Here is a 14911-nt window from a genome sequence, read left to right as displayed (position 1 = left end):
AGAGACACTATACAATCCTTGTCCCACTACAGGCACCAGAGGGACACCGCTCATCACTGGTCTCCACCTGGACATCAAGACATTGACCACAACACTTTGAGTGGAATGATCCAGCATATTCCTTATCCACCAACACAAACACCCATCAAATCCACATCTCTCCATCTTAGGGACAAGGGTGTTGTGCGTGGCAGTATCAAATGCTCTGAACAAGGCCAAAGAGGTGAGGTCAGTTCCTCTTCCCTTCTCCACCAAACCTGAAGCCCCATTGCACACAGCCTCAAATTTCTCAGGAACAATTTGCCTTTTGTGAAGCCCTCTTAGGTTTCAGGAATCACCACCTTATTTTCCCTGATCCTTGGCATAGTTTTGAAGGAGGATTCGCCATGATCCACGACTACTCCAGGAAGAGAGGTGTCACTGACAGGCTGGTAGTTGACCCGGGTCTCCCTTTTTGGCCTCTTTAAAATGAGGGTTATCATCTCGCACCTTCATGAGGCTTCACTCCATGCCAACTGCTCAGGTTGTTGAGGAGGATATTGAACAGGTTATGGCCCACAGGTCCGAGTCCTGGGCTGCAGCACTTGAGACTTGCCTCATCAGGACTTCCTGCCATCCATCACAAGCCTCTGGGCCCAACCATTTGACCACTTTGTAGTCCACCTCACTTGTCATTTATGCAACGCCTACATTTTTGCCGTGTGTAGGAGGATGAAAGGAGAGAACACCTGAAAGGCTTTACGCAAATCTCAAGGAAGCACCAGCCTTTGTTCTTTCCTTATCTACGGACCTAGTCACTTCGATGTTAAAAACACAGTGCTTGATCAAGCACGATGTCCCCTTCGAATCGACATGCTAATGACTATCCACCACCTTTTGGTCTATCCTGTGTCTGACAGCACTGGGTCTGCCTGCATGGGGTGCCTTCTTCACGATGTAAAAACAAACCAAGACACATGAGTGCCACATGATGACCTCACTGACAACCTCCCAAATCTGCAATGACTTTGTCATCTCTTTTGCCCACTCTGACATGCACCATCATCACCAAGAATTTGATCCGGAAACTGTTGCCTCAATAGCTGCCTCTGGGGCCAACAAGAGGACATGACATTGCTGACCTTCTTGCCTGTCCTGATTCTGGCAGTTCTGGGTCTAGCTGCCAGGAAATGGGGTCCCATCATCACAATGCAACCACAAACCGCACCACATGTGTGCCATGTGATGACCTCACTGACGTCACCCACGCGCTCTAATATTTTGGTCGTCTATTCTACCTGCAATGACAAGGGCCATCAACACCAAGTCTTTGTCATCTAACAATCTCACTTCAAAGCTGCCAACAGGGCCAAGTGGACACGTCCTCAAGAGGAGGACAGGACATTGAGGAATTGGGGCAAGGAAAACATACCTCATGAGTCGCCAGGATGGGCCAGGAGACATCTGCTTGAAAAATGCACTCACGCACTCAGACTGTCCCGCCCCTCGTGCACTGCTATAAAAGCCATCACAGCGCCTCTCTCCCTCACACCCTTCTCCACACACCTTCTCCTCTGCGCTGAACAAGGTGAGTCTCAACTCCTTGAGCCCCCTTCTCCTGCCCTACCTACACTCTCTCTTCCACCACGCTCTGCCCCAGCTTCACCAGCTTGCACACCTCCCCACCAGGATGTTCCCACAACCCCATCCCATGCTTCCCCACTCCCTTGCCCTCCTCAAATACCTCTCCTCACACCCCCATGCCTCACTGCTTGCTCAACTCCCTCTCTTCCAGGCACCCTCCACACCACACCCATGGCCTGCTACGACCTTTGCGGCTCCTGTGGACCCGCCCCACTGGCCAACAGCTGCAACGAGCCCTGCGTAAGGAAGTGCCAGGACTCCACCGTTGTCATCCAGCCTTCCACCGTGCAGGTCACCCTGCCAGGACCCATCCTCACCTCCTTCCCCCAGAGCACTGTGGTCGGATCCTCCGCATCGGCTGCCGTGGGCAGCGAACTCAGCTACCAGGGAGTGCCCGTCGCCAATGGGGCCTTCGGCTATGGCTATGGCTTGGGAGGCCTGGGCTGCTATGGTGGCAGAAGAGGCTGCTACCCCTGCTAAGGGCCCTCAACATGACCCCTGACAACGACCACCCCTTCCTTGGAAGCCACACCATGGATTGAGGTTGCTCTTCCTTGCACCTCAGACCAGCTCCCTTGCACTTGGCGCTCCTGCCTTCTCACTCTTTTCTTCAGCCCCTCAATAAAGTTCTCCTGCATCCCAGCTTGAGATGCCTCCTCTCTTCTTTTCTCTCCTCCTTGACTGTACGGCCCCAGCAGCAACAACACAGAGTAGCACAGGGACACTTCCAGAACATGACAAAGGCCCTTCACATGCCCAAACAAAGCTTGCCCAGGCACCACTATCCAGACCTCTGATGACCTCATGCTCCCCATGAAAGCACACACCTGACTTGCTTGGTCTAACTGCCAGGAAATGGGGTTCCACCATCACAACACACACAAACCACAGCACATGTCTACCATGTGATGACCTCACTGACAACACCCACCCTCTCTAATTGCTTTGGTCGCTTCTTGTGCCTGGCCTGACGTGTGCCATCAACACCAAGCCTTTAGCCTTTCACACTTTCACTTCAAAGGTGCCATCAGGGCCAAGTGGACACGTCCTGAGGAGGAGGAGGACATGATAATGATGAATTGGTGCAAGGAAAACACACCCCACCTCATGACTTGCCAGTCTAGGACACCTCTCTGGCCACCACAGCAAGCAGAATCACAGAATGGTTGGATTGGAAGGGATCTCTGGAGATCATCCACACTAACCCCTGCTCAAGCAGGGTCACCTCAATCAAACCGTACAGGAATGGAACCCGATTTGATTTCAGTGTCTCCAGAGAGGGAGACTCCACACCCTCCTTGGGCAGCCTGTTCCAGTGCTCTGTCTCCCTTACAGGAAATCAGATTTGCCTCACGATCAGGTGGAACCTCCAATTAGTGCCCGTTGCCCCTTGTCCTGTAGCTATGGTCCACTAAGAAGAGTCTAACCCCATCCTCTTGATCCTTGCCTGCTGCCTATTCATCAGCTTGGATGGGTTCTCTTCTCAGTCTTCTCTCCTCCAGGCAAAAATGACCAAGGTCTCTCAGCCTTTCCTCAGAAGAGAGACGCTCCAGCCCTTTTAATCACCTCCATGGCCTTTATCGGACTCTCTCCAATAGCTCCTTCTCTTTGTGGAGCTGGGAAGACCATAGCTGGAGACAGAACCCCACATACGGCCTCATTAGGGCAGAGCAGATGGGGAGGAGAATCTCATTCAGTCCTCTTGATGCTACACTCCTCTTGGTGCACTCCAGGATAACATCAGTATTCTTCCCCACAAGTGCACCCTGCCGGCTCATAGACAGCTTTTCATCCACCAATAGCCCCAAGTCCTTCTCCACAGGACTGCTCTAAATCCTCTAATTGCCCAGCCTGTATACTTTTTTTGGGAGCTCCTCAAACAAGTACAAGGACCTGGCACTTGGCCTTGTGGAACTCCGAGTTTTTCATGGGCTCATGTCCCTGGCAAGGCTCCTCTGGCTGGCAGCCCTTTCCTCTGGCACGTCCACAACATCATTCAGCTTGGTGTCGTCTGCAAACTAGTTGAAGGTGCACTCAATCCCACTGTCTACATCCCTGGCAAAGATCGTACATAATAATGGTCCCAATATGGACTCCTGATGACATCACTCATGACTGTTCTCCACCTGAACAACATGCCCTTGACCACAACACGTTATTCTTTACCCACCAAGCAGTCCGCTCATCAAATCCACCTCTCTCCATTTAGATATTGTCTGAGACACTGTCAAATGCTTTGCACAAGGCCAGGTAGATGAGTTCCATTCCTCTTCCCTTCTCCACCAATGCTGTAGCCTCATTGCACAAAGCCTACAAATTTGTCAGGAACAATTTGCCTTTTGTGAAGCCATCTCGGTTTTCAGCAATTGCCTCCTTAATTTCTGCATGCTTTTGCATAGTTTCCAGGAGTATCTGACAGAATCCATGACCATGTCAGGCAGAGAGGTGATGCTGACAGGCTGCTAATTCACCTGGGTCTCCCTTTTGTGTCCTTAAAATGAGAGTTATCATCTGTCACCTTGCTGAGGGTTCGCTCCGTCCCACTGCGCATGTCATTGAGAGGGATGTTGAACAGGATTGGCCCCAAAAGGTCTAGCTCCTGGGCTATATCACTTGAGACTTCTCTCCATCAGGACTTCCTGCCACCCATCACAAGCCTCTGGGCTCACCATTCAACCACTTTGCAGTCCATCTCAGTGTTCACTTATGCAATGCATGCATTTTGTTCTTGTCTAGGTCGATGCAAGGAGAGAAAACATCAAAGGCTTCACTCAAAATTGAAGGTAAACACAAGCCTTTGTTCTTTCCTCCTTTACAGAACGAGTCACTTTAATGTAGAAGACGCAGAGCCTGGTCAAGCATGATGTCCCCCTCATACATCCATTCTAAAACCTCCCCATCAAGTTTTGTGACTAGGGTCCAGAAGTGGCTGATGTGGCTGCCAGGAATTGTGGTTTCCTCTTCATAACCCATCCGCAAACCACACCACATGAGTGACATTTAATGACCTTGCTGACAGCACCACACCTGTCCTACACTTTGGTCAGTTCTGATGCCTGCCCTGACATGTGCCATCAACACCAAGTCTTTGGCCTCTAACATTCTCACTTCAAAGCTTTTGCTGGGGCCAAGTGGACACGTCCTCAAGAAAAGGACATGACATTGAAGAATTGGGGCAAGGAAAACACACCCCACCTCATGACTCGCCAGGCTGGGCCAGGAGACAGCTGCTGCCTGCAAAATGCACTCATGCACTAAGACTGTCCTGCCCCTCATGCACTGCTATAAAAGCCATCACTGTGCCTCTCTCCCTCACACCCTTCTCCACACACCTTCTCCTCCACGCTCAACAAGGTGAGTCTCAACTCCTTGAGCCCCCTTCTCCTGCCCCATCTCCACTCTCTCTTCCACTACGCTCTGCCCCAGCCTCACCGGCTTGCACACCTCCCCACCACCATGTTCCCACAGCCCCACCCCATGCTTCCCCACTCCCTTGCTCTCCTCACACACCTCTCCTCACACCCCCACACCTCACTGCTTGCTCAACACCCTCTCTTCCAGGGACCCTCCACTCCACTCCACAGCCATGGCCTGCTATGATCTCTGCAGCCCCTGCGCACCCGCCCCGCTGGCCAACAGCTGCAACGAGCCCTGCGTAAGGAAGTGCCAGGACTCCACCGTCGTTATGCAGCCTCCCGCCGTGCAGGTCACCCTGCCAGGACCCATCCTCACCTCCTTCCCCCAGAGCACTGTGGTCGGATCCTCCGCATCGGCTGCCGTGGGCAGCGAACTCAGCTACCAGGGAGTGCCCGTCGCCAATGGGGCCTTCGGCTATGGCTATGGCTACGGCTTGGGAGGCCTGGGCTGCTATGGTGGCAGAGGTCTGGGCTGGTTCGGTGGTAGGAGAGGCTGCTACACCTGCTAAGGGCTCTCACCACTGCCCCTGACACCGACCAACCCTACCCTGGAAGCCACACCACGGATTGAGGACTCACCTCCCAGCCATGGGTGGCACGTGGAGTCACCTTCCACATTTCCTCTCAAGGCACCAAGCAAGAAAGGAGGGAAGGGGCCAGGCTGGGTTGCCTGGAATCATTGCCCATGTACCTCCTCTTCTCGCACTTTCTTCTTAACATCTCTCCCTCTGCTATGTCCTGTGCTCTATGATGCAACAACAAATTCTCACAAGTTCAAGACCACTAGCAACATCCAGCATGCTGCTCCCCCTGCCGGGTAAGAAGATCTTTGTGCTCTCGTGAGGTGTGTCTCACAGAAGGTTCTTCAGCTGATGATCACTCTACTTGCATGTCAGACTGGGTCCCTTCCACTTGGCACTCCTGCCTTCTTGCTCTTTTTTTTTTTTAATTCTCCCTCAATAAAGTTCTCCTGCATCCCAGCCTGAGACATCTCCTCTTCATTTATTCTCCCAAGGCTCTTCCAGCCTTACTCAGCTTCAAGCCAGGTCTCATGTGGCCATCAGCAGGGGTGCACATTTGTCCAGTGCTCTGTCTCTTTCACATTTGCTGAAGCAGTGCCATTACAATAGAAATACAGGGATCACTGGAGACAACTGTGGATGAGTCCGTCAACACACCAAGATCTATCACCAGCATGACAGGCTGACAGAGTTGGGGTTGTTCAGCATGGAGAAGAGAAGGCTCCAGCAAGACTTTATAGCAGCCTTCCTGTACCTGAAGTGGCTACGTGAAAGCTGGGGAGGGACTTTTTCCGAGGGCATGGAGTGGTGGGATGAGGGGGATTGGCTTTAAATTGGAAGGGGGAAGATTTAGACTAGACGTTAGGAAGAAATTCTTCACGATGAAGGTGGTGAGGCAGTGGAACATGTTTCCCAGAGAAGCCGTGGCTGCCCCATCTCTGGAGGTGTTCAAGGACAGGTTGGATGGGGCTTTAAGCAGTCTAGTGGGAGGTGTCCATACCTATGGCAGGGGGGTGGGAACTGGATGGGCGTTAAGGTCCCTTCCAACCCAAACCATTCTATGATTCTATGACATCTCCTGGGAAATACGTCACCCACAACAACATATTGTCCAGTTTTGCCTTCCAGTACATGACACAAGTACTTTGCTTGCCCAGACCAAGGGCAGGGTATAGTCATGTTCATCTGGCCGTGCCTCTGATGCCATCTCTGTTTGTCAGCACACCCTTAACCAAGTCTCTTCCCCAGCACCACTCTTCAGTCCTAATGAAGCACGGTGTCCATGGAGTAGAAAGAAAAGCTGGGATATGCAAACGTAATGAAAGATGCAAAGGAAGGAGGAAAGGATGGAGGAATCAAAGAGGAGGAACAACGTGTGACTTCCTAACAGGGGTTCAGCACTGACCACTGTGTCCGCATTCCACAGCCTGAAGGGCACTGACCAAAAGGGCTCAGCTACCTTCCCCACAGGGACCATCACTGCCCAAGGCTCTTCCCATGGACTGCCCAGAGGCAAAGGCAAAGAAGGGGCTGCAGAAAGAATCATGTCCCTGGTCCAATCTCTCTCCTACTCCACAGCTGTTCATCTGCACCAGCCTTTAGGGCTTTCACACATTTCTCTGAAGGAGAAGATTCTGCAACCAGCACCAAGGGAATTCTGGAGAAAATGCAACACGCTCTTCTTCTCATTTCCTCACACAGAAGGCTCCACAGAGCCAGAACTGCAGCCCCCCAAGTCCACAACAGGCTTTGACAAGTCCTTCTTCGCTAAGGGTGACTCCATGCAGCAGGAAGGAGAGTGTGCAGGAAACCTCAAGGCCACAGTGACCCTCAGGTAGGAGAGCATGGACAGGAGTCCTAGCACAAACAAGTCCTGCTCACCTGGGAACAAACTCCAGAATATCCACATGATCTGTGTTCAGGCAGACCACAAACAACCTGTGCAACTGAACATCTCACAGAATCATAGAATCACTAGGTTGGAGAAGACCTCTTAGATCATTGAGTCCAACCAAGGTCATCGAGTCCAACAACTCTCCAAGCAGATGAACAGCTCCTTCACACAACCACCAGCCCATTGCACCTCTCTCCTGTCGAACCCTTAGGCGTCTATTGCAAAAGTCCAGCCAGAAGAGCTGTCCCACCAGTCTCAGGTAGTCCCATGGTGCCATGGTTCTGTCACATGGCACAGAGCTCTGCCTCCTCCTCCTGACTTTCCAAGCCCTCGGCACTTTTGACTACAGGCACCTCAGGTCAACCTTTTCCAAAATGCCATCTCTGTCCTTCCCGAGAACTCTTTTACTCCCATCACCTCAACCCATGCACTGATGACCCCAGGCATTTCTTCCTTACTTATCTGCCAACTACAGCCATCATCTCTAACACAACCACCTTATAGCTCTCCTCTCTGGTCTCATAGTGCCAAGGAACAGTTTCAGTTGGAAGGGATCTCTGGAGATCATCTGGTCTGACCCTTCTGGTCAAGCAGGGCCATTTACAGATGGTTACCCAGGACTGTGTCCAGGTTCCTTTTGAATGTCTCCAAGGGTGGATACTCCACAGATGGAACCTGTGCCACTGCACATCACCATCACAATGGTTGATGGTTTCCTCATGTTCAGAAGGAACCTCCAGTGTTTCAGTTTGTGCCCACAACCTCTGGCCCTGGCACTGGATACCAGAGGACCCTCGCTCCGTCTTCTTTGCACCCTCCCTTCAGGTTCTTACAGACATTGGTGAGATCCCTTTGAGCCTTCTTATCACCAGGTTAAAGAGTTACACCTCACTCTGCCTCTCCTCAGACAAGAGATGCTCCAGTCCCTCCGTCATTCTTATGGCCCAACCCTGGACCTTATCCAGTTTGTCCATGCCTCCCTTGTACTGGGGAGCCCATCACTGGACACCATATTCCATGTGGGACCTCACCAGTGCTGAATAGTGGGGAAGGATCCCTTTCCTCACCTGCTGGTAACACTTGTCCAGCAGGACACAGCCCAGGACACCCTTAGCTTTCTTTGCTGCAAGGACTCATTGCTGCCTCATGTTCCACTTGATGTCACCAGGACCCTCAGGGCCTTTTCTGCAGAGCTACTTTCCAGCTGAATGACACCTAGCACATCCTGGTGCCTGGGGTTGTTCCTTCCCAGGGACAGGACTTTGAGATTCCACCAGAAGCAGTGTGGCCAGCAGGAACAGGGAAATGACTGTCACCCTGGACTGAGTGCTGGTGGGGCCACACCTTGAATTCTGTGTTCAGTTTTGGGCCCTTCACTCCCTTCACAAGAAATACATGGAGGGGCTGGATTGTGTCCAGAGAAGGGAAAAGGAGCTGGTGACGAAGCTGGAGCACCACGGCTCTGGGAGCAGCTGAGATTGTTTAGTCTGGAGAAGAAGAGGCTGAGGGATGACCTCATTGCTCTTTACAACTGCCTGAAAGGAGATTGAAGCCAGGCAGGGTACAGGATCTTCTGCCAAGGAACAAGCAATAGGATGAGAGGAAACGGCCGCAAGTGTCACCAGGACAGGTTGAGTCTGAATATTAGGAAAAATTTCTTCACTGAAAGGGTTATCAAGCATTGGAAGAGGCTGCCCAAGGAAGCAACGGAGTCCCCATCCCTAGAGGGGTTGAAAAAATGTGCAGAGGTGGCATTTTGGGACATGGTTTAGTGGTGGACTTGGCAGTGCTGGGTTTACAGCTGGACTTCATGGTCTTAAAGGTCTTTTCCAATCGAAACGGTTCTACAATTGCTGAACTGCATGAGGTTCCCATCAGCTGATTCCTTCAGCCCTGGTGAGTTCCACTGGATGGCAGCACAACCCTCTGGCATATAAACCACACCTCCCAGCTTGGTGTCATCTGCAAACTTGCTGAGGGTACACTCTGCTCCAGCATCCAGATGACCAATAAAGATGTTAAGCAGGATTGGATGCAGCATGGACCTCTGGGGTGGCCCTCTGATGGCTGGCCTCACCCCAGACCCTGGGCCCAGCCCATTTCAATTCCACTCACTGCACTATCAGTTTCTCCATGAGGAGGCAGCATCAAAACACTTAACTGAAGTTGAGGTAGAAAACATCAACCACTCTACCCTCATCTACCAAACCAGTCGCTTCATCACAGAAGGTTAGCAGTTAGTCTTTAGTATGACTTTCTCTTGGTGAAGCCATGCTGAGTACTCCTGATGACTTTGTTGTCCCTCATGTGCCTGGATCCTGAAGAGGTAAAGCCCATCGGGACAAAGCCAGGAGCTGACTGCAGGGACACGCAGCCATGAACTAACTCCACTGGGCTGCGCTTATATCTGATAGGGCAGATGGTGGGTAACACGATGATGCTCCTTTGGAAACCTCCTTAGCAGGGAGCAGCTGTCCCAATAAAGAATCATGGAATCGTTAAGATTGGAAAAGACCTCTAAGATCACCCAGTCCAACCATCAGCCCAACACCACCGTGTCTAATAAACCATGTCACGAAGTGCCACATCTACATGTTTTTTTCAACACCTCCAGGGATGGTGACTCCACCACTGCCCTGAGCAGCCTCTTCCACTCTTTCAGTAATGAAATTATTGCTAATATCCAATCTAAATGTCCCCTGGTGCAACTTGAGACCATTTCTTCTCATCCTATCCCTTGTTCCTTGTGAGAACAGGCCAACACCCACCTCAACGCAACCTCCTTTCAAGGAGTTGTAGAGAGTGATTAGGTCTCCTCTCAACCTCCTCTTCTCCAAACTAAAGACACTGGCCAGGTTAGAGGTGGAGAAAGCTGTCTCTGCCTCCAAAGGCATGCCTACAATTTCAGCTTGGAGGTGGGTGTTGGTCTCTTTTCCCCAGTGAGTCTCCGCCTGGCCTCAAGTTACACCAGGGGCAGTTCAGATTGGACGTAGAATCATAAAATAGTTCGGGTTGGAAGGGACCTTAAAGATGATCTAGTTCCAACCCCCTTGCCACAGGCAGGGACACATCCCACTAGATCAGGCTGCTCAAAGTCCTATCCAACCTGGCCTTGAAAACCTTGAAAGATGGGGCATCCACAACTTCCCTTGGTGACCTGTTGCAGTGCCTCACCACTCTCATGGTGAAGAAACCACTCTGATAGAGAAGAAATTATATGATTCAGTAGCGGACAGGTATGGTTGTACTCAACGATCTTAAATATCTTTTCCAACCTAGCACTTCTATGATTCTACAGTTTTCATGTCGCTGCAGTCCCTGGTTGACCCCAGGACCTCCCTCTCCCAGTGCATGCAGAGCACTTTGATGCAGTGTGGAACAAGGAGATGTGGATAAGTTTAATGGGATGGAGCTGTTGAGCAGGAGGTTGATGCTGCTGTGGCTTTTGCAAATGTGCCTTGATGGAAGAGTGTGCTTTTTCTTTTCATTGCTTCTCTTGTTTGATAATTAGGGGTTTGAGGTACGTTTCAGGTCTTTTTATAGCTTAAAAATATTAAAATATAATTGTCTTGTTTCCATGGCAACAGAGACAGTAGGTATCCATGGACCTGAGATGGTGGCATCTTGTGTTCATCACAAGGTTTAAAAGACGCAGCAATATGCTTCAAAGTTCTCAGAAAGCACCAAGCAGGAGGCCATGACCTTAGAAGGGATAAGCAGAAGCCAAAGTCCGGTCCCATGGCTTAAGGCTGTGAAGCTGTTGGAACCACAGCTTTCGGCTTGGGTGATCTGTGACTGGAACAGAGCTGGGGCTCTGGCACTGGTTTCCAGCCCTCCTGCTTGTGTAGGTGACTGTGGCTGACAGCCTGGACATCAATGGGAGCCAGGGATCACAGAATCATAGAAACATGGAATGATTTGGTTTAGAAGGGACCTTAAAGGTCATCCAGCTCGTAGTATCATGGAATGGTTGGGGTTGGAAGGGACCTCAAAGCCCATCCCCCATGCCATGGACAGGGACACCTCCCAGTGGATCAAGATGCTCAAAGTCCCATCCAACCCAGCCTTAAACACCTCCAGGGATGGGGCAGACACGACTTCTCTGGACATCCTGGCCAGGGCCTCCTCACCCTCACACGGAAGAATTTCTTCCTAAGATTTCATCTCAATCTTCCCTTTTTCAGCTTAAAATCATACCCCTCATCCTATCCCTGATGAAGAGCCCCTCCCCAGCTTTCCTGGAGCCCCTTTCCTTACTGGAAGCTGTTCTGTTGGAGAATGGATGCAGGAATGGTTAAACGAGCAAGGACATAGATCCATGGCCTTGTTCACTTAGCCATTCATGCATCCATTCTCCCGTCGCACTGTTCTAAGGTCTCCCTGGAGCCTTCTCTTCTTCAAGGTGAACAATCCCAACTCTCTCAGCCTGTCCTGGTATGGGTGGTGCTCCAGCCCTTGGATCATTTACGTGGCCTTCTCTGGCTCTGCTCCAGAAGATCCATATCCCTCCTGTGCTGAGGACTCCAGAACTGGACACAGGACTTCCGGTGAGGTCTCACCAGAGCAGAGCAGAGGGGCAGAATCCCCTTCCTGGCCTTGCTGATCCTGCTTTGAATGCAGCCCAGGACATGGTTGGCTTTCTGGCCTGCGAGCACACATTTTTGGCTTGTATTGAGGTTCTCATCCCTCAGCACCTCCATCTCTGTTTCCAGTGTGACATCCCCCAGCCCTCTCCGGGGAACTCCGTTTCTCAGGCTGGATGTGGTCTGTGGCCTGGGTGGCATCAGCAGAAGGTGACTCTGGCCTTTCTCTGCCAGGATGTCTCATGGAGCACAATCAATCTCCTGCCATGCATGGTTGCTTTGCAAACACACAGCAAGTCCAGACAGCAGAGATTGCCGCAGGGCTTTGGACCTTCTCCAGCACTTGGAGCTGCAGCAGTGTTGGTGTGCAGGGTGCAGAATGACCTCGGCTGCAGGCTGGTCCACTTCAATGTCTTTGTTAATCATAGAATCATGGGAACATTAATGTTGGAAAAGACCTCTAAGCTCATCCAGTCCAACCATCAGCCCAACACCATCATGATGACTAAACCATGGCCCGAAGTGCCACATCTACACATTTTTTGAACCCCTCCAGGTATGGGGACTCCATCACTGCCTTAAGCAGCATCTTCCAATGCTTCACTGCTCTTTCAGGAAAGAAATTATTCCTAATATCAGATCTAAAACTTCCCTGGTGCAAGTTGAGGCCATTTCCTCTTGTCCTATCACTTGTTTCTTGAGAGAAGACACCAACACCTACCTCACCACAAACTCCTTACAGGGAGTTGCGGAGTGTGATGAGTTCTCCTCTCAGCCTCCTCTTCTCCAGACTAAACAACCCCAGGTCCCTCAGCTGCTCCGAGAATCCCTGGGCTCCTAAACCTTCACCCTGGGCTCCATTGTCTTTCTCTGGAAGTGCTCCATCCCCTCAATGCCTTTCTTTGAGTGAGGGGCCCAAAACTGAACCCAAGATTTGAGGGATGTCCTCACCAGCATCAAGGGGGACAATTCCTTCTCTACTCTTTCTGGCCACACCATTTATGATAGAAGCCAGGATGCTGTTGGCCATCTTGGCCACCTGGGCACACTGCTGGCTCATGTTCAACTGCTGTTGACCACCACCCACAGGTCCCTTTCTGTTGGTCACTCTTCCCCAAGCCTGGCGCATTGCAAGAGTTGCAACAATCTGGGTGATGGAGCAGAGCGTATCCTCAGCAAGTTTGCAGATGACACCATGGTGGGAGGAGTGGTTGATATGCCAGAGGGTTGTGCTGCCATCCAGTGGGACCTCACCAGGTTGAAGGAATCAGTTAATGGGAATTACATGATGTTCAACAAAGGGAATTACAAAGTCCTGTTCCTGGGGAGGAGGCACCAGATGTGTTGAGGGACACCTAGCTGGAAAGCAGCTCTGTAGAAAAGGCCCTGAGGGTCCTGGTGGACATCAAGTTGAACATGAGGCAGCAATGTGTCCTTGCAGCAAAGAAAGACAAGGGTGTCCCGGGCTGTGTCCTGCTGGAGAAGTGTTACCAGCAGGTGAGGGAGGGGATCCTTTCCCACTATTCAGCACTGGTGAGGCCCCACATGGAATACAGTGTCCAGTAATAGACTCCCCAGTACAAGGGAGGCATGGACAAACTGGATAAGGTCAAGGGTTGGGTCATAAGAACAATGAAGGGACTGGAGCATCTCTTGTCCGAGAAGAGGCAGAGTGAGCTGGAACTCTTTAGCCTGGAGATGAGAAGGCTCAAAGGGATCTCACCAATGTCTGTAAGTACCTGAAGGGAAGGTGCAAAGAAGACGGAGCCAGGGTCCTCTGGTATCCAGTGCCAGGGCCAGAGGCTGTGGGCACAAACTGAAACATCAGAGGTCCCTTCTGAACATGAGGAAACCATGGTTTACTCTGATGCAACAAGAAGTGGCACAGGTTCCCAGACAGGCTGTGGAGTCTTTATCCTTGGAGATATTCAAGAAACACTTAGACATAGTCCTGGGCAACCAGCTGTAGGCAGCCCTCCTTGAGCAGAACAGTCAGAACTAGATGATCTCCAGAGGTCCCTTCCAACATCAACCATTCTATGATCCTTTGAGTTCTCAGCAGGTGGCTGCTGGGAACACAGAAACCCCTTGACTAATCACCTCCAACACTGACTGCTGCCTGTTGGTGCTGTCAAACCCATGTTTGTGTGTGGGACCCAGAAGTCCCATCTCCAGCTTGAAGTAAGTGGCAGGCGGGGAAGAAGCAGAAAGAAGAGCTGGAAGGGAAGTATCTGAGCATCCCAGAGACTCACCTTGTGTCCCAGCTATGGGGACACTGGTGAATCCTCTTCCTTGGTGCCAGCAAGACATCTACAGCATTCACACCTGCGTGCACACGTACACCACATATGCACACGCATGTGTAAATGAACACTCTGTGCTTCAGGTGTGTTCAGGTGTCTTCAAGCCCACAGCCTGAACAAGCCCAACTCTCTCAGCCTGTCCTCGGATGGAAGGTGCTCCAGCCCTTGGATCATCCTTGTAGCCTCCTCTGGACCCGCTCCAACACGCTGGGCTTGAAGCACATCTGCTCATGTTATCATAGAATCATAGACTCGTAGAATAGTTTGGGTTGGAAGGGACCTTAAAGATCATAGAATGATAGAACAGTTAGGGTTGGAAGGGACCCTAAAGATCATCCAGTTCCAACCCTCCTGCCATGGGCAGGGATGTCCCGCTAAATCAGGCTGCCCAAGGCCCATCCAACCCGGCCTTGAACACCTCCAGGGATGGGGCATCCACAACCTGCATTGGCAACCTGTTCCAGTGTCTCACTACTCTCATGGTGAAGAAATTCTTCCTAATGTCCTGTCTAAATCTGCCCCTCTCCAGTTTATACCCATTCCCCCTCGTCCTATCACCACAAGCCCTTAT

General features: G+C 51.3%; 2 protein-coding genes across 2 annotated transcripts; both read left to right on the top strand.

Moving 5' to 3' along the window:
* The first annotated feature begins 1475 nt into the window (after nucleotides 1-1475).
* LOC104063064 (feather keratin) lies at nucleotides 1476-2260 on the top strand. The gene is made up of 2 exons (XM_009565213.2): nucleotides 1476-1567; nucleotides 1775-2260. Exon 2 carries the CDS (start codon nucleotides 1795-1797, stop codon nucleotides 2101-2103), a length of 309 nt encoding a protein of 102 aa, XP_009563508.2. The 5' UTR covers nucleotides 1476-1567; nucleotides 1775-1794; the 3' UTR covers nucleotides 2104-2260.
* Nucleotides 2261-4363: 2103 nt separating this feature from the next.
* On the top strand, nucleotides 4364-6004 carry LOC128851495 (feather keratin-like). The gene is made up of 3 exons (XM_054060679.1): nucleotides 4364-4406; nucleotides 4834-4962; nucleotides 5169-6004. Exons 1-3 carry the CDS (start codon nucleotides 4364-4366, stop codon nucleotides 5546-5548), a joined length of 552 nt encoding a protein of 183 aa, XP_053916654.1. The 3' UTR covers nucleotides 5549-6004.
* The last annotated feature ends 8907 nt before the right edge of the window (nucleotides 6005-14911 follow it).

Source organism: Cuculus canorus, chromosome 2, assembly GCF_017976375.1.
Source record: "Cuculus canorus isolate bCucCan1 chromosome 2, bCucCan1.pri, whole genome shotgun sequence".
Classification (NCBI taxonomy): domain Eukaryota; kingdom Metazoa; phylum Chordata; class Aves; order Cuculiformes; family Cuculidae; genus Cuculus; species Cuculus canorus.
Note: the sequence above shows the minus strand (reverse complement) of the source record. Positions and strands in the feature narration are given on the sequence as shown.

What these genes read in the sequence shown, in the direction of transcription:
- LOC128851495 (XM_054060679.1), top strand. Translation starts at nt 4,364, where the DNA reads ATGCAAGGAGAGAAAACATCAAAGGCTTCACTCAAAATTGAAG. An exon ending in GGCTTCACTCAAAATTGAAG is followed by an intron (nt 4,407 to 4,833) that starts GTAAACACAAGC and finishes ATGACTCGCCAG; the next exon opens with GCTGGGCCAGGAGACAGCTG. An exon ending in CTTCTCCACACACCTTCTCC is followed by an intron (nt 4,963 to 5,168) that starts TCCACGCTCAAC and finishes ACTGCTTGCTCA; the next exon opens with ACACCCTCTCTTCCAGGGAC.
- LOC104063064 (XM_009565213.2), top strand. Translation starts at nt 1,795, where the DNA reads ATGGCCTGCTACGACCTTTGCGGCTCCTGTGGACCCGCCCCACTGGCC.